At 40.7% G+C, this 19192-nt stretch overlaps 1 protein-coding gene and 1 pseudogene across 1 annotated transcript in view; one reads left to right on the top strand and one right to left on the bottom strand.

Annotated features, from left to right (window-relative positions):
- LOC114640273 (E3 ubiquitin-protein ligase HERC2) overlaps window positions 1–19192 on the bottom strand; it is a gene marked incomplete at its 3' end in the record, with an annotated part of 76975 nt that overhangs the window by 38816 nt on the left and 18967 nt on the right. Inside the window, exons 5-12 of the mRNA XM_028789210.1 lie at window positions 14374–14593; window positions 12223–12323; window positions 11225–11381; window positions 9207–9317; window positions 7537–7708; window positions 5766–5939; window positions 818–1006; window positions 93–244 (exon numbers count right to left, since the gene is read on the bottom strand). Coding sequence (XP_028645043.1) covers window positions 93–244; window positions 818–1006; window positions 5766–5939; window positions 7537–7708; window positions 9207–9317; window positions 11225–11381; window positions 12223–12323; window positions 14374–14593 — 1276 coding nt within the window. The remainder of the gene's footprint in view (window positions 1–92; window positions 245–817; window positions 1007–5765; window positions 5940–7536; window positions 7709–9206; window positions 9318–11224; window positions 11382–12222; window positions 12324–14373; window positions 14594–19192) is intronic.
- LOC114640282 lies at window positions 3638–4251 on the top strand (annotated as a pseudogene).

A 19192-nucleotide genomic window follows, 5' to 3' on the forward strand; every position in this document is an offset into this window, starting at 1 on the left:
CCTTATCTAAACTCAGCAGTAGACATTTTCCATTCTGTTGTGAATATGGACAACCAGAAACATATCAGCTTCTGAAACATTTCTATACGTACACTGTGTCCCCATGGCCCAGCCTTCCGCCATCCCCACAGCCCCAGGAGTACACCTCCCCTGTGGCAGCCAAAGCCAGATAGTGGTGACCATCAGAATGGGCAGCAATTTTCACAATGTTTCTGGAAGCAAGACCCTGGACCAGCTGTGGAGCCTAGAAAGATAAAGTCAGGAATACCATTAGTCAGTCATAGTAATGAACAATGAACACGGGATGACTCTCCCATTCATATTCTCCCTGAACAAATATACTCAAATGAATAGACTAGAAATCTTCAGGGCTCTGATCTGTTCTCCATTCCAGCACCAAGAGAACAGTAAGAATCCTCCAAGTGATCCATGGAATAACAAGTGCTAGGTGGGAATCCCTAGGGTAGGCAGCCTTTGTAACACAGACACGTAACTAACATACTTTCCTTAAATGAGAGCACACATGGCCCAGTGCACCACAATCCTCATCAGACCCCATTCTTTTTCTGTTAACTGCCATACATGTGAAAAATGGGTTTGCAAAAAGCAACCATGATTAACAACAGGAATTACCTGATGGAGTTCTTGATCTTAAAAACTCAAAACCCTGATAATAATTGTAACTAAAATAATTTAATATGACTAATAATATACAATGAACAGACACCAATGACCAAGAACATTAGACTGTGTTGCATCTACAGCAGGGACCATACCACTGCAGGAGGCATGCAGGAACACTACACTCAGCACCTACCAGCATGTCACTGTTGTAAGCCTGTGTGTATACACGGCCGTTGCGGGACAGGATCAAGAAGCGTTTTTCTGCACAGGCCACCTGCATTACCCCAAGACTGGCAAGGCCTTCACACTGGATTGGACCAATCACGTTGGCATAGTATTTCCATCCTATTAACCCCCAACCTATGACTTCCTGCAATGATCCCTGTAAGAAAAGAACACATGTAAACATTTTCTTTAGAGTAAGAGAACACCCAGGACCAATACAGAGATGCTTCATAAGCTAAAAACAAAACAAATAAAGAGACTGATTGAAAACATCAAAATAACTCAGAACATTTCACATTACCTCAGTTAAATGGTAAATTCCCTGGGTTATTGGTCCACAATATTTCATTTTAAGAGTACCAATCAAAAGCTGGCCCTTCAACATATTTTTCAATGCTCAAACCACATCAGGTTATTTTTGTGTCAAAACTGGAGAAAATCAAAACCCTAAGCATAAGGCTGGGCGAAAATGCTTTTATTGGTGATGGTGACAGGAATGAAGCTATTTGGGAACAGCCTGAAGATAACTAGCCCATGCTGAGTTACCTCACTAATGCTACAAAGGCACATATGCATGCACACTCAGAGATAAACAGAGAAACATGTACCAGATCACCCACCACAGTATTACTGGGGCAGCAAAATTCTATCAATAATTCAGGTGTCCATTAAAAAGAGAATTATTAAGAAAATGATGCATTACCAGCCATGGTAGCCCATGTCATTCATCACAGCACTCAAGAGAGAAGGATAGGCAGGTGTTATGAATTCAAGGCCAAAGCCTGGTCAATGTAGCTTCCAGGCCAGATAAGGCTATATAATGAAACGATATCTCAAAATAACAAAAATAAAAACAACTGCAGGAGGAAGTGGTAGAGAAGGCGGAGAGAGAAATCTGACAGGTAGAGTTAAACACATAACATATGTATTAAAACAGCTTATAAAAATCAAGAGACCATCTCTATTTACTAATACAGAAAGATATCACTGTATCTATTTGGTGAGAAGAAAAAGCTAAAGAAAAAAGAAGCCAAAGCGTAACATGGTACCACTAATATCTCCATTCCAGAGAACAGTGAAAAGTTACAGACCAAGCTTGGCAAAACTGGATCAAGCAGGCGGGATACAGAGCATGTGAATGTCAAGAGAGCAAACAATAGTGCTAGTGCACTGTCATATACAATCCTGATTTTGAACCATGTAGAGATAGACCACAGACAGTCAAACAGAAAGATATACACTATAAATAAATAAAATTATTAAAATTATATATAATTAAATCATTATATATAATTATTATATATTAATACATATACATATACATACATATATATATTTCCCCAAGTAAAAAGCTTGGATTGAAAGCTAGGATTAATCTGCATAATCTTGACAGGAGCACTACCACCCCAAAGGTTCATCTTCCATTTTCTCATGGCTACAATAGGAGGAACATTGTGATCAGCAGCTATGTTCATATGTGATGTCTTTGATGGGCAGGTATGTCCAGGTTCTTGTCAGACAAGCCAATCACTACTCCTACCATATTATTATTTATGCATTCTACATAAAATATGACTGTGTACCTCAGTGACAACATATATGATTAGAGTGTACAAGGCCATGGTTTAATTTCTAGCACTAGTATCAGAAAAGATTCTCTGGCATTTCCCTACACATGGCATGAAGCCTGCTGTCATGTTGACAAAGGTAAGCTCTCTGAGGTCCCCAATTCAGCCTCTAAGCCCTGAGTACTTCTCATGAGTAGATGAAGTTCTGAATAAGTACATTATTGACATGAGCACAGCCAAGTCAAGGACCCAAATGCTTCAGATTCAAGAAAAAAAAGAAAGCCTTCCCCAGTCAGAGCAATATTATTCCCAGTGCAGGCACAAAGTGTGGATTCCACTTCCTCCTCTCTCCTAGATGTTTACAACCCTGAGACTGCTCCCCTGCAGAGACCTCCCACTGAGACTGACTTAAACTCTCCTCCCACACTGTACTTACACCTACTCAATAAATGGCATCAGTTTCAGGGCTGTAGATGCCCTCTATTTAAGTGAGCACAAACCACTTGATCAAAGCATTTCTGAATGTGTCTGTTTCCTTCAGAGCCCACTCAGCACTGACCCATACTCTGAACTACAGGCACATTTAAACATTCTAACCATCATTATCAGAAATAGCAAATATGGCACATACACAGAATGAGAATCTATAAGAACTCCTAATTAAACACCACACAAATAATCCTAAGCTGGTTGGAGTTCAGTGTTTGTGATGGTTAGTTTTAACTATCAACCTGACAAAATCTGGAATGGCCTAGGAGGTGAGCCTCTTGACATGCCATAGAGAATTATCTTGCTATTTAAATTGATGTGGGAAGACTCATCTTAACTGTGGGTGGACCTATTCCCTGGGCAGTGAACTATCCGTGGAAAAAGCAAGCTGAGCATTAGTAAGCGTTCACTGCTCTCTTGATTACTGACTGTGAATGAAACGTGACCAGCTGCTTCAAGCTCCTGCTGCCATGTACACTCAAATTGTGAGCTACAAGAAAAACTCTTTCTCCCTTAGGTTGCTTTTGACAGAATTTTAAAAGGTCTTTTTTTGGTGGGGTTTTTGTTGTTGTTGTTGTTGATGATGATGATGTCATTTTTTGTTCTTTGTTTTTAACTCACACCAACAAGAGAAACTAAAACCATGTTAAAGTACCTGCCTAGCACATTAAAAGTTGGAGGGAGGGTTGCAGTGCTAGTGCTGGGTTAGTTTGTTTGCACTCGCTTCTGGAACGATGGCGGAGGGGGATAACCGCAGCAGCAACCTGCTGGCCGTGGAGACTGCAAGCCTTGAAGAGCAGCTGCAAGGCTGGGGAGAGGTGATGCTGATGGCTGACAAAGTCCTTCGATGGGAAGAGCCTGGTTTCCACCTGCTATCATGGGTGTGGTTTCCCTGCTTTTCCTAATTATCTATTATCTCGATCCATCTGTGCTGTCCGGTGTTTCCTGCTTTGTTGTGTTTTTGTGCCTGGCTGACTACCTTGTTCCCATTCTAGCACCAAGGATTTTTGGCTCTAATAAATGGACCACTGAACAGCAGCAAAGATTTCATGAAATCTGCAGTAATCTAGTAAAAACGCAGAGCTGTGGGCTGGTGGAAACGCCTCTTTTCGCTAAAGGAAGAAAAGCCTAAAATGTACTTCATGACCATGATCGTTTCTCTTGCTGCGGTGGCTTGGGTGGGACAGCAAGTCCACAACCTGCTTCTCACCTACCTGATTGTGACTTTTGTGCTGTTGCTTCCTGGACTAAACCAACATGGAATCATTTTGAAGTACATTGGAATGGCCAAAAGGGAGATAAACAAACTTCTCAAGCAAAAAGAAAAGAAAAATGAGTAGTATGGCTGCCATGGAGTGTGCCCTGGCCCTGGGAGCAGGTGTCCAGTGCTGTCTGGACACCTGGAATGTTACAGTGGCTCTTTGCTTCCCTCATTCTGCCCTTGTTAATAGAGATTCTCACAGGCCAGGCTTTGTGCTGTGTCTAGTGCCAGGTATAGCTGGGTACATTCCTGTCAGTATGACTCGTTTTATTGAATTTTTATTTTTGACAACTTTCTTTAAAATACTAAAGTGGTGAACTTTACTGTTTTGTATAGTGAACTGTGACTTTGCATAATGGTTGATGTTTGCTTTAGCTATATTCAAGGTAGTGGTCTGTGGCTACAGGAAGCTGGTTCTACTGTCTGCTTCCACAGTCTGCTTGACAAACTGTCTTTGTGAGTTTAGAGATCGGGTTTACCACTTTTGATGAAGAGACCACTGAAGACTCATTCCTGATTTTCCACTGTGGGAGAATACCCATGGAATTAGATAAGAAGTTAATTCCACACTCTAGTGTATGTGAGCTCCTCTCTCGTACGAAATGCAGCAGTTTCAGGGAGCATTGCCCCTTTGTTCCCATAAGGAATCTGACAGGCTTTGACGGACCTCTCATTCCCTTTTCACTGCTTCAGGTTAGTTCTAATCCATACAACTTTTGAGCAACAAGCTTCCAGAAGATTGTATTTGGGGATTTTAGCAGTATCTTTGTTCCAGATTTTCAGCTGACTTAAAATGTTTTTGACTTTACTGTAAGGCCAGCCAGGGATAAAAGTATCCTTTGTTCACTGAGTAGAAAACTAGATTATCTATTAATATTTGAGACCAGAAAAAAAAAGGACTTTAAAAGTAAGCCTGGAAATTCTCATTTGTTTTCGTATATTGGCTATGTTTCAGTAACTCCAGTTTTTCACTTGAGAGATAGTATTTACTGGTGTTTGACTTTCCCCTTGATATTTCTCAGAAAAATGCAGGGCTGCAGCTGAGAGCAGACTGCTAACTGGTGACTCTGGTCTCCATAGCTTTTGTATCTCCTTATAAGCTTACTGTGATCACATGCCCTCTCAGTAGGTAGGCTTTTAGAGCAGTTGAAATCTGCAGAACTGAACCTCTGAGGGCCAAAATAGGACACATTTGGGAACAACTCCGTAACCCATGAACTAGCTGTAACACAGTTTGTGGGTCCATCGCACTGATGCTGTGAGGCCTGCCCCTGTCTGTGTCTGCCTCTGTTCTCCCACTGCCCTAGCACTGTAAGCAGTAGCATGTGTGCGTTTGGTTTTTAATGTTTCATGACACCCACTTTGATTTTACATGTTTTCTTGTAAATAAGCCTGCCTTCCTACCTGGAATTTGTGTGTATATGTGTGACTAATAGATGTTCTACCAGTTAACTACTTTGGCAGTTTTAATCATTTCTTCTACTTTGTTTTGTGGTAAAGGGAGAAAAATTAAAACACAGTTGGAACCTCAAAAAAAAAAAAAAAGTTGGCAGGATTCTTATCATTACACAAGAAAGAAGTGCTACTCTAGCACATACCTTATGAGATGTTGGAGAGCTACACAGAGGAGGCATACAGGGTGTAGCCAGACGGTCTAAATGAGCCATGACAACAACTGCAGTTTGTCGTAAATCAATGGCAAGTTCATTGTCTTGTGGAAGAGTAAGGTACCTTAGGAAACTCTCATTGGGGCTTAGAGGGCCAGATAAAAGCTAGATTAAGAGACAGAAATAAACATAGTCAGAAACAGTGGAAGAAAAAAATACCATCATCAACTTCTAATCACTATTTATGTTTTGTATTTAGCTATGCACTTCCTGTGTTATCTTATTCTAGCCATCAAACAACAATGTTGATTATACAACTACACTATACATTTTCCCTCTATATATGGCATATAAACACATATACTACTGACTGTACTATCTATGTACTTTTGTACCACACATGTGCAAACTTCATATGAACTGTTAACACAGCCAAACCACCCTTTAGAAAGACCCTGATAAGGGAACTGGAAAAATAGTTCAGTCCATACAGTGCTTAGCAAGAGGACCTGAACTCAATTCCCAGAACCCATGTTAAAAAAAAAAATGAAAAAGTCAAACACAGCGCTGTGCCCTTGTAATCCCTGATAAGGGAGGTTGAGACAAGGTCACTGGCCAGCCAGTCCGATCTACCTGAGGAATTCTAGACAAGTGAGAATAAAGTTGGTGGCTCTTGAGGAATAAAACCCAAAATTGACCTTTGCTATCCACACAAGATAAAGACAGAGAGAGACAGACAGACACACACACATACACACACACACACACTCACTTTTTTTAATTATAGAAACACTGAGCAAGCTCTCTGAAACAACACAGTACTTCAACATGCCTTTGAAAGAAAGCTAAAAACAAAACACAACAAAACCCCTTATTTTGATATGAATATTGCCCACTTTAAAGAGGGATTTTGATTTATTTTCTGGTTTTGCAGTCTGAGAGATTGAACTTATTGTTAGGCAAGTACTCTAAGAGTCTTTAACAACCTCTACCCTACCTATTTGAAATTTGGAGACAGGGTCTCCTTAAGTTGCCTGGGCTAGTATTAAATTTTTGATCCTTCTGCCTCAGTCTACCAAGTAGCTAAGATTCCAGGGTCTGTACCACCTGGTCTGGCTGTCGACTCTAACAAAGCTTTATTTTATTTACAATTAGCATCATATTTCTAATTCTTATAAAAACAGAGTCTTATTATCACTTAGGAGTATCAACACAAAAATCAGGCCAAAGGATTATGAACACCTAACTCTTTAGAGAAAAGACAAAAAAAAGAGCCAAAGTCCTGAGATTTCACCAGTATTTGTTTACATTTACACAAAACAGCCTAACACAGCATCTAAAATTCACTCCCAAAACAGTGAAGCAGCTTCTGGGAACACACAAGACACTAAAACACACAGAGAGACTGCCACAGCTGACTCAGCAAAGAAGTCTGCAAAGTCAACATGGCAGGCAGTACACAGGTCTCTCTAGAAGGTCAGTGGATCCACACCAAACCATACTCGTCTTCCTAAATTCAAATCTAAAAGCTGCCATATAGAAGAATCTCTATAGTGTGCACGATACTCTATTTTTATCTTGTCAATATAGTATGTGTGACCCGCCCCATCTCACTTGCTCCTATCACCAGGAAACAATACACTCAAAAGATACCTACTCTCATGGAAGTACACATTCTGACTTACCTAAAATAAAACCAGGTCTTTGATATTATCAGACTAAGAAAGGGTCACCTATACAAACAACCCCAGGTGATACTCACATGCATGTCGCTCTCTGTGTGTGGCATGTCCTTACTGCAGATGATGCTCTGGAACCGCTGTAGCAGAGGCAAAAGAGGAGCACTGGTGCCCTGGGCAGACCGCTCATTGTCAGTTTCCTGTGCCCCACTGTCCCACAGCTGAAGCAACAACAGGATAGCAGACAACATTTGGCTGAAAAGGAAGAATATTTACTCTCTAGTAAAAACAAATTAATGTTTGCCATACCCCATCAAAACTAAACAAATATTAGAATTGCAGAACAATGATATGAAAAGATGCTAAAATTATGTTATGGAAATAATTCTGGGCAATTAAGTCAGTGAATTAATGCCAAGAATTTAGCAAAAGACAATTGTCTATTAAAAAGCATTAAAAAAAAAAAAAGCTAAGGCATTGAAGTAGTACTTTGTACATAAAACTTCTAGGATCTATTTCAGAAAAACTAAAGTTATTTAGAGAAAAATATCTTAAAAGAAGAGCTCTTAGATGACTAGATAAATTAGCCTAAAAAGAAATAAAAACAACAAAATGGACTAGCACAAGAATAAACACAGGGGGCCAGAGATGACCCCTACCCAGCATCACAAGGCCCAGGTAGACAGAGCAAGCCTGAGACAACCCCCACCCAGTGCCACACAGCCTGGGTGGTCAGAGCATGTCCAAGCTGACCACCACCTGGCACCACACAGCATGTGCAGGGCACAGCACTCTGAGATGACCCCAGGCACCAAAAGGCCCCTGGTGCCACTAAGATGAGCAAGTAAGTAGTGGAGTGGAAAGAGAAGCAGAATGGTGTGTGCACAAGGAAGAAAGGCAGAACTAGAGACTCAAGGGGAGGGACAGCCTGATGCAAGTAGCTGGCGATGCCATCTTAGGCCATGAGGAAGTCCTGGCCCATGCTACAGCTGAGGGCCATATTTGGGTCCATGAACCTGTAACAGTGGGAGTCCACTGCCACCAAAGGCCATGTAGATGTCCCTGGTTTAGGCTGCTGCCTAGGGCCATGTTGATGTCTGAGAGCTGTGCAGAGCTGGCCCTACCCCTCATCAGCTGTAACTGTAGTTGGCCCCACCCCTTGACTGGGCAGTACTGGAGAGCCTGCCCAGGTGTAAGTAAACAAGAGCTGGCCCCTATGACATGAGGGAGGGAGAGCTGTCAGGCTGAACAACTCAGCTACCACTCAGGCCCAGATCTAGGGCTTTGGCCCACCTCAACAGTTACTCCATCTATGAACTGCTGAAGGGGCTGCTCCTGAAGATCCAAAGATGCAGGCTCTCCATGACTCAGGACAAGAACAGGATATCTGAGAAGAGTTCCACTGAGGATCCAGTACTGATAATGTAGCAGAAGTCAGAAGCCTTGAGCCAGACAATGACTCACTGCAATGATCATTTGCAAGAAACGCTGTTTGGGTAAAAGGGTTTCTATACTATGTGACACACCGCAGGAACAGAGAGATCAGTAGGATGTGAAATTCACACACACACAAAAAAAAAAGAGCAATAAAAATTATAAAAAAAAAAGAAAAAATTAAACAGTGTCCTCAAATGAAGGTCTACCCAGAACACAACAATGTGCTCTTGCCACAAACAGTTAAGTGGAATCTCACAACACAGCAGGCTTTTCAGATACACAACCATCTCCTGAAGTGACCTGAGCCATAACTCACCTAAGTGTGCCTCTCTGGACAGCTAACTCCAGTAGAATGGCCAAAGCCAAGTGCTGGTCCTGTAGAGGAACTCCTCCTGGCCCCTTGGTCCCTGGTGTTCCATGAACATCCCTGAAATGACAACAACAGGAAGGCTAGGCAACATCAGAGAAAGCAGAAATGTTTGTATCATACCAGCACGCTAATTATATTCTCTCCCATGTAAAAAGGCAAGCTCCTGCTTGCCCACACGCGCACACACACAAAGAGGGAAAATGGAAGGGAGGAAAGATAAGGGAAAGAGCGAGTGAACGGTGCTTTCTTCAGTGTGTAGGACTGAATCTTAGGCCATGGACACACTGGCTGTTAGGCTCTATCACTGAGCTGTAGTTCCTACTGTAGACCTACTAAAGTCTTAAAAAGCATGCATGTCGATATTATATTACACCAAAAGATAAACCCTATGTTTCTAAAGCATAAAATCATTTACATCATTACACAAAAATGAGGAGAATGGTCTTTAATGGGGCTGGGTAGGGTCCTTTGACTAGCATGCACAAGCCCCTGTTTACCATGCCCATTACTCCATAAACGGCATGGGGCTATACAGGGTTATTATAATCCTAGTACTTGAGGCGGAGGCAGAAGGATCAAAAGTTCAAGGACATCCCTAGCTACATAATAGTCTGAAGCCAGCCCAGGCTGCATGTGAGCCTATCTCAAGAAAAGAAGGAAAGGAAGGAAGAAAGGAGAGTGAGTAGGTGGATATGTGTTTACCCATTTTTTTTCCAATTTGAATAAAATATAGTCAACTTTCCCATAGAAGTTAGAGAATTTTTAAAGTCACTAGAAGATCTAAAGGCATGTCTATGCATATTTATATTTCAAATCAAAAAAATATTTCAACTGTTACTCAGTAATAAATAACAAATTTCCTAAACCTAAAATTCAGAAGGAAAGACTTTATAACTGACATTAAAAATTTTAAATTAAATCTGACAGAGCAAAGTACAAGAGTTAATCATTGCTGGTGCACTCTTGAAGGAAATACAACTCTGGCAGCTCCCCTTTCTTTGTTTATTGGCTGCCATGGACTGAACAGGTTCTTCTATAGAGAATTGTGTTGATACAGGTCCAAAGCAACAGGGCCAAGTAAACATAGACCAAAGTCCTTAAAACAATCAGCGAAAACCTTCTCTCCTTTCAGGTGATTGTCCAAGGTTTTTGTTACAGCACTAGTAAACTAACAAACAAGTTCGTAGGTTTTTGGTTTGTTTTCTTTTTCCTGTAGAGAAAAGGATCAAACCCAGTTGTCCTTGTTCAACAACTGTTCTACTACTAAGCTACATCCCCAGTACTAGTCAGAATAGTTTGTTTGAGAAGCCATGTACTCATATAGTATCTACCAAGACTACAAGGTAAGCACCATCAATCCCTAAAAACAAGTCATTCCTCATTATCACCAAGAGGCTCACAAGAAGTGTTCAGTTCAGATGGATGGATGGATGGATGGATGGATGGATGGATGGATGGATGGATGGATAGATGGATGCTCAGTCAAATATCTCCAAAAACCAGTAAATAACAAAAAACAGCTGATATTTTCAATCACATTTAATATGATAGCTTCTTGGGTCAAGTCACAATAATCATGAATTTGATCATCTAAAAAGCTGACAATGGGCCAGAGAACTGGCTTAGTGGGTAAAGGCACTTGCTGCCAAGACTGACTTACCTGAGTTCAATGCCTAGGTCATACATGGTAGAAAAAAAGGCCTTCTGACGTCTGTACATTCACTGTGACACATGCACCTATACATTCACACTCTCTCACACACACAGATACACACACACATACCTCACACACAAACTGTACAAAAAATTTTTAATGTGAATACAAGATCTTGAAAGTGTGCTGAAAACACAGCAGCAAAATCTAGACATCAAGTTCCCTAAGTTGCAATAATATAAGAAGATGAGAATGAGGCTCAAGCATACTAGAGCTATTCCATAGAAATGTAAGGAAAGTACAAACTCACCCAGTCACGACAGACCTGAGGAACCTGGTTGCTCTCTCTACCACCTCCAACCACACTGAGGATACTGTGCTCTCATCAAAGAGGGAGGCTTCAGGAAGAGCTCGAAGGGCATCCAGGGACTCCTGCAAGAGCTCACTGCAGAGATCCGCATCCTCACCTGAGCAACACAGTGAGTCAGAGGAGGCTGCCCACCCTTAGGGACTGCTGACAAATGGAGTTCTAGTCATCCCACTGAGGCTCCAAACCCTCAGGTGAAAACACACATGTAATTCAACAGGCCAAACTCTAACATACCTGTTGAAATTCCATTCCACCTTTGATGTCTCTCACACAAACAATAAAGATTGAGCATCTCTTACATGAAATGTTGAGTGTAGACTCTGTCTGTGTGTCTGTCTGTCTGTCTGTCTGAGTCTCTTTCTCTCTGTGTGTGTGTGTGTGTGTGTGTGTGTGTGTGTGTGTGTGTGTGTGACCTTGAGAGGGGACTCAAGTCTAATTTATTCAGTTCTGTTTCAGGTCTATCTTACACAGAGGAACCTGGAGAAAATCTTATGCAGTATCTGTAGTGGGACTGCATTCCAGCAGCAACGTACCACATGAGGCTGAGTGAGAGATTTTCCACTTGTGAAATCAAGGATCAAAAGACTTGGAGCCTATCAGACTGCATATTTTCAGATTATGGGTGCTCAACTGGTAACCTCTAACTAAAGCTTTCATTCCATGGTAAAGGAATGAAAGATGATGAGATGGAGTTGTAATAAGTGAACACTGATTTAAAACAAAGACCTGAAAACTCAGAGACCTGTAGCCTCTTGCCTTAAAAAAGAATTTAAGGTAAAGAGAACAATGACATTTACACCCCTGAGTTGGTCTCAGGGACCTAGGAGTCTAGCTGGTAAGTGGCCAACAAGAAACTTGCTGTGGCAGAACTGCTCAGGAAACCCAAAACAGAAGTTTTTTCTCTATGAAGGCAACAAAATGGCACACTACACACATACCTGAACGCCAGGCCCTCCGTAAGAAAGCAAAGGCAAACGAGAGTGCTGCTCGGGATCCGACTCTGGCAAGTCCTTCTACACCTCTGCCTGTGGGACGGGCACTGCAAATAAACACATCAGCTATACCAACTGGTCAGTCAGAAGACAATGAAAATAATAAAATAAAGTAAGACCAGGATATGACCTATGTATGGTCTACTTTAGCTATCAGGGTCCTTTGTGGGATTTAGTGTCGATTTTTTATACTTTGGATAAAATATCCTTTGTAAAGGAAGTTTCTCTGTGAGGATCTCCACAGTACAGGGAGGCTCTGTGCACTTCTCTGTGAGAGCTTCAATAGCGTAGGGATGCTGTGTCAACATCTATGAGTGGCTATTAAGGAAGAAGAGCTATTTGCTACTTCCAGAGGAGGATGCCAGGAACACAGGAATATATTTCTGAATTAGAAATATAAGTATTACAAAATAGAGCCTTTAAAGCTATATACTTATGTTAAATCTGATCAGAAGAGTTTAGAAGACTATTATCAACATTTTCCCTTGAGGAAAATTGTTCCTGTGACACCATGAAACTCAGCTCTCCCCAAGACAGTCAGAATCTCTTAGCCCCAAAAAAGAACCTACAGCTCTAAGCCAGTATAAAAACCACTCTCAAAATAATAGCCTCTTTTTTTCTTACTATTGTTTCTTGTATGTGTGTGTGGGTGTGGGTGTGAGCGTGTGTATATGTACACGCACACACACAAATAAATACAATCTACTATAAATTTTAATTTTAGGAATTCCTTCGACCAATGAAAGATATTCCAATTAAGTCACTAATGCTTAAGTGAACTGAGCACTCAAGACAATTCTGTATCTTAGGTTGATATGTCAACACACAAGAGTAAAGTCTCTTAGCATCAACCACTCACATATACAGAGCTCTCAGAGCAGTGACCATCACTGTGGGCTGCTGTCTATGTGGTCAGAAAATAAAAACCTATGCCCCAACATGATGTAGTAATATGTAAGCAGAAGCTGTTGTGTCTGGCTTTGTGTCAGTGTTTTTGACTGGCCAGCTAATGGCTGATGTTGGTCATAGGTGCCACAGTAGAGAGAGAGAGGCCCACCAAGATGCTAAGCTTCTAAGTTTTAAAGGAGCAGAGGGGTTCAGCCTTCCTGAAAAAAGACTGACCCCGACTAGCTCACTCCAGTTACTTTTATTCAATCATTGCACAAAATTAATTGGGGCTGGGAAAGGTTCTAACTACCAGTGTTATCTTGTTCTTGCTGCCTGAGATAGCAGACAACCACACAAATCTCAGTCTCTTTTGAGCATGGCTAGCCTTAATCAAAAGTAAGAAGTCTACGTTTGTCTGGAGTGTCTTAGGACCAAGGTTTATCCAGCTGCAAGTTCTCATACAACACCACGTGCATACTTTCCAGGGAGACTACAGTTCTTCAAGGTTCAAACTGTCTCAAAACAATTTCTTAACCTCTGCTGATTGACCCAAACATAGCAAAGGCCTTGCTGAGAAACTTCACTCACAACCAGACACAAAGTGTACCTATCACTACATCAACTATTTTCAAATGGAAATAAACCCCAGAGGTCCCTTGGTACAGTTAACATGAAAACTTACTCTAAGTATGACAACATGATTCTGATCAGATGTAACAGGGAGCGGGAGGATAGGAGAAGGGAGGTGTGAGGACAGAGGAGAGAGAGGGAGAAGACAGCAGAGTAGAGATAAGGAGAGGGCGAACCAAATCAAGTTACGATGAACACTTGTCTGCAAGATGGATGAGGGTCCCCACACTTCCTGCTGAATTTGCAACACAGTTCCCATGTGCATTCCAAGGAATGACAGTCACTATCACAACCAAACAAACAAGCTCTGAACCATGTAAAACATGGTTACCCTGACACTGTTCTGTGGACAAGAATTTTCAGTTACATTCAGAAAAAGATACAATTTTACATGAGCCTTAAATATTTTAGTAGATACTAGTTAATACCATGGGGGAAATATGCTGATATATTAACAAATATCCACAAATTTAAAAACTGTATGTCTAGAGGTATCTTTAGTAATAGAGAAACTGTCTTTAAAAAAGAGCCAGAACTTACACGGGAATGGCAAAAGGGTTCTCCCATTTTTATTTTTACCTTTTCTTCTCCGTGGGAGGGACAGAAATGCTGCTGCTTTTCCACTTAACTTTGACATTCTCCTGGAAAACAGTTCTGTTCAAGGCAATGAAATAGCGCTCAAGGATCACCAGCCTCTGCTTCAACCTCAAGGCTGAGAGTGTAGTGGTAGCTGACTGAACAGCCAGGGCTTGCTGTTCTTTAACCAGCACAGAAAGACACTCCTTCAGTTCATTCACATCTGAAATACAAAGTAAGAAAACATTCTAACTTGTCAGTATCTTGGGCATGGCTGTCAATAATACTGAGAAATTAGACAATAACAATAGAAAACATCTAAGTAAACAATACTGCCCAAAGCATTAAACACTGTGCACATAGCTGGTAGTACTGTATGTCCACATAAGAAACTCAGGCAGAGAGGTTAAAGAACTTGACTGAAATCACATAAAGGGAGTATACAGCACAGGACATGGATAGCTTTTGGGCTCCATTGTCTACTGATTCTCTGTAATCACCATGTCCAAATTGCTAATACAAAACTGAAGAACCCTTGCTTAGCAATGCACAAGGCCCCGGGCTCAAGGCTAAACGAATAAACAGATCCTCAAAACTATAAAGGCAAACTTCTTAACAGCCCACTTCCTGCATGCTGATAAGAGCCTGATATGGATATCTCCTCAGAGGTCTTCAAGAGTCTGACATACTCAGAGGCAGATGCTCACAACTAGCCATTGAACTGATCATGGGGTTCTCAATAGAGGAGTTAGAGTGAAGACTGAAGGAGAGCTGAAAGGATTTGCGGCACCATGAGGAGAGCAACAATACCAACCAACCACAGCTCCCAGGGTCTAAACCACCAGCCTGGGAGCACTTAGGGAGGGATCCAGGGCTTCAGCTGAATATGTAAGAGTGGAGGGCCCTGCTGGGCATAGATGGAAGAAGAGAACCTTGACCGAATGAAGGCTGGATGCCCCAGTTGGTGGGAATTTTGAGGGTGGGGAGGTGGGGGGGGTAGATAGAGGTTACATCCACAGAGAAGAAGGAGGAGGGGTGAGGGGATTGGGGGTTCCTGGGAGGGTGGGGGATGGGGTAAGGGGACAACATAGGAAATGTAAATAAAACATCCAATAAAAAAAAAGACAAAAAAAAAAAAACAGCCCACTTCCTATAGAAAACCTCTAACCACTTTGCTATGCAACTACAAGTCAAAAAGTACAGGGGTAAGTAGGTGGGTGTGTGCGCGCATGCTCATGTGCAGTGTTTCTGTGCATGTGTGTAGACAACTGCACATGTGTATGGAAACCAGGATAACCTTGGGTGTCATTCTTCGTGTACTATCTACCTGGTTTTGGAACAGGGTTTCTCACTGTTCCAGGCCAAGTCCACTAGGCTGGCTTCCCAACAAGCCCCAGGGATTTGACTGTCTCTACCACCTCAGTGCTAGAATTTAGAAATGAGAACTACCACACCCTATTTGTTTTACATGTATGCTGCAGATAGGTCTTCCCAAACCCAAAAGTAGTATTTCAACACATTTAGTATGAATGACAAATGAATGAAATGCATTATGGAACTATTTTATTAGAAGATAAAGTAGTCAGGTTGTATAATAAATGCTTGATCTATTTTCTCTAGTGGATGTTTGAATTTTTTCTCAAGAGTTTTTGGTTGTTTTTTGGTTTTGTTTTTTTTTTTTTAAGTAGCTATAAGACAATCACATGAACAATATAACTTAAAAAATCCTGGCCTACCAACTAAGTTACCTGACACTGCAAACTCTACAGCTGTAAATTAAATTACCTGTCACCAAGCCCCATGCTAGCAAGCTCCTGTGTTTATGTGCTGTCTTTACTACAACAGTCCCCAGCCTCTAAGACTCAGGCCCTGACAGTCAATCACAAAGCCACGTCCAACCTCCTTTGAATGGAAGATATCAGTTTTCTGGCTACCCATCATTTGAGCATGCTCTCCATAGGAAGTAGTTTTTAAAAAGCATTGGAGAGTACATCTCACCACTTCCCAGGACTCAACTTCACTCCTGGCCATCAGGCACTGCAGGTAGAATGCCAGGGGCCTGCACACTGGCAATCTAAAACTGAAATGCCCAAGAGCTGACAGTCACAGAAAACAAGATGAGCAACACCTTGAATTCTATATTGGTCTCAAGGTGGAAATCAGAATTTCTACATTGTAGAAATACATGGTATTTCTGCTTTTGAGGTGGAGGGTGTTTAGACCTCCAACTGATTTCCTTAGTGACTAAACTTATAGTCCCATCAGCAATGTATAAGGGTTCCTTTATTGCCACATCCTCATCAGCATTTGTCATTTGCCTTCTTAATGATATGCATTCTGTCTGGGGGTAAAATAGCATCTCAATGTTTTAATATATTTATTTCTCTTCTGCCAGTATGAAAAAAAATCCTAAAAGTTCATGTACCTAATTACATGATTTAAAAATACATGAAGTAAAGCCTGAAGAACTGAAGGTCCACAACTAATCCTAAAGGCGTCAATATTCCTAGTACTGAAGAGAAGATAAGCAGTCAGACTTTGATTTACTTCTCTCACCACAACAGAGACACTAGAAAAACAAAGGAGACAGAGAAGAAGGCCCAATCAAGGGAGTGTAGGGGAAGACTTCATGTACAAAAACTCTTGACATGTGCTAAACAAGCAGTGCTTCTCGCTGACTACTTTCAGCAAGCACATCTGAAACCCACAATGAATGGAACAGAACCTGTGATGATTATAAGTAGTCTAAAATTCTACATATAAAATGGAAGCTCTGCACACCCTAAACGGCCTTACTGTATGAGGAGGCCATATACGTCAGTGCAATCTCACTTCATGCACTGGGCCAGAAAGCAGGTGTCTAAGACAAAACGGTCTAAAACCATTCCACAGTTCTCCCTGTTCTTGTTTCTGTTATCTCATTACCTACATCCTTCAAACTAGAAAGCAACCTGCTATGGTACAGAGTGCCAACACTGGAGTGATAATCCAGCCTTATGTATTAGTGCAATTCCTCACCCAATAATGTACAGAACAAGTAGGAATAATGTCCATCAACAGATGAACAGATAATCAAAATGTGGCATGTATACACAATGGGAGTCATATTCAGTCGCAAAAAAAAAAAATGAAATAATGAAATCTGAAGGAAAATGGATGGATCTGCAAAGTATAATATTAAGTGAGGTGACCCAAACTCAGGCAAGAATTGAATATCCTCCATCGTGAGGATCAGAAGCTGTAATGCATACATGTATGCATATAGACAGGTATAAGTGTGAATAAAGGAGACTACAAAGGAAGGCAAAAATAGGTGAGAAGGAAGGACGAGAGTGGGTAAAAGAACACCTAGGACATGAAAGATGATAAAGAGATGGTCTCTTACAAGGAGGAGTTGAGGAGAAGCAGATCAATACAACATATTTCATTTGAAAATGTCATAATGATACCTAAAACTGTGCATGCTAATTTTAAAGTAATACCAACAAAGAACATTTGGACTATATCAACTAACTTGACTGGATTAAGATTCATACAATAAGGCTTGGGCTGTAACTCAGTGAAGGGCTATCTAACATGTATAGCCTGGCTTCCATCCTTAGAACTGTAAAGCACAACAAAATTCTATTAAAGATTCACTGTGTAAGACGGGCAGTGGTGGTACATGCCTTTAATACCAGTACTTGGGAGGCAAAGGCAAGCCCATCTCTGTGAGTTCCAGGCCAGCCAGGTCTACACAGAGAAACCTTGTCTCAGGGGGAAAAAATAATATATAATGTTCTTCACAAGTACATAGGAAACAATCATCAAAGCACATTATATCTTGAGCCGTAACACAAGACTCAACAAATTTTAAAGGAATTAAATTATACAAAATGTTTTATTAGCCAACAAAATTAAATTAGCTTATAAAAAGACCCTGGGATCAAGCCCCAACACATATGAAAACAAATTTTGAAACAAATATGCATCAGATATTTTAAAGATTTAAATTAAATATAATAAAGAAAAACTAAAGAAGAAAAGTGTTATTTTATTTGCTTGGATAAAAAGAAGAGATGAATTTCAAAATGCTAAAAAAAAATACATATAACTAAAAAATAAAAAATATATTTTCATGAGCAAAAATTTGAATAAATATTTCTCCAAAGAACATTTACAGATCAGTAGGTATATTGAAAAAACAATGTTCAAGATCATTAAATATAAATATAAATCAAAACAATAACACTCCATTTCACACTGACTGGATGGATATTATCAAAAGGAAAATAACAAGTGTTATCAAGGACCTGGAGAAATTGAAACCTTTGTGTACTATTCAAAGAGTGAAAAACAGTGTGGTCTCTGGAAGACACTGTCCCAGTGCTTTAAAAAGTTCATTCTGGTATTAACATGGCCTATTAATGGTTCCTTGGGAATACATACAGAACTAAAAGCAGTGACCTTACACAGAGTCTGGCCAAGCATGTTCATGGCAGCAGCACACATCTACTCAGGGCACAATGACAATGAACCAGAGCTCAAGGCCAAGAGTGGTACTCACTAGGAGAGACTGCCTTCAGACTAGCATATAGAGGCTTGGTGGTTAATAATGGTTACAGTTTTTCACACTTAGAAAGGTTGTTCCTTTTGTAGTTTTTCTATAGAGAATGTTTTTTTCTGGCTTCATTTGTTTATTTACTTTTATATGCATGTTTATTAGAGTTGTTTCTGACTCTACTACTTGGAAACTCATAGAAATTGAGCTTCCTAGATTATACCTATTTTTTTAAAAAAAGGTTACTGTTATGAAAAAAAAAAAACAAGAGAGAAGTAAACC

This window comes from Grammomys surdaster, unplaced genomic scaffold, assembly GCF_004785775.1.
Source record: "Grammomys surdaster isolate TR1022 unplaced genomic scaffold, NIH_TR_1.0 125801, whole genome shotgun sequence".
Taxonomy (NCBI): domain Eukaryota; kingdom Metazoa; phylum Chordata; class Mammalia; order Rodentia; family Muridae; genus Grammomys; species Grammomys surdaster.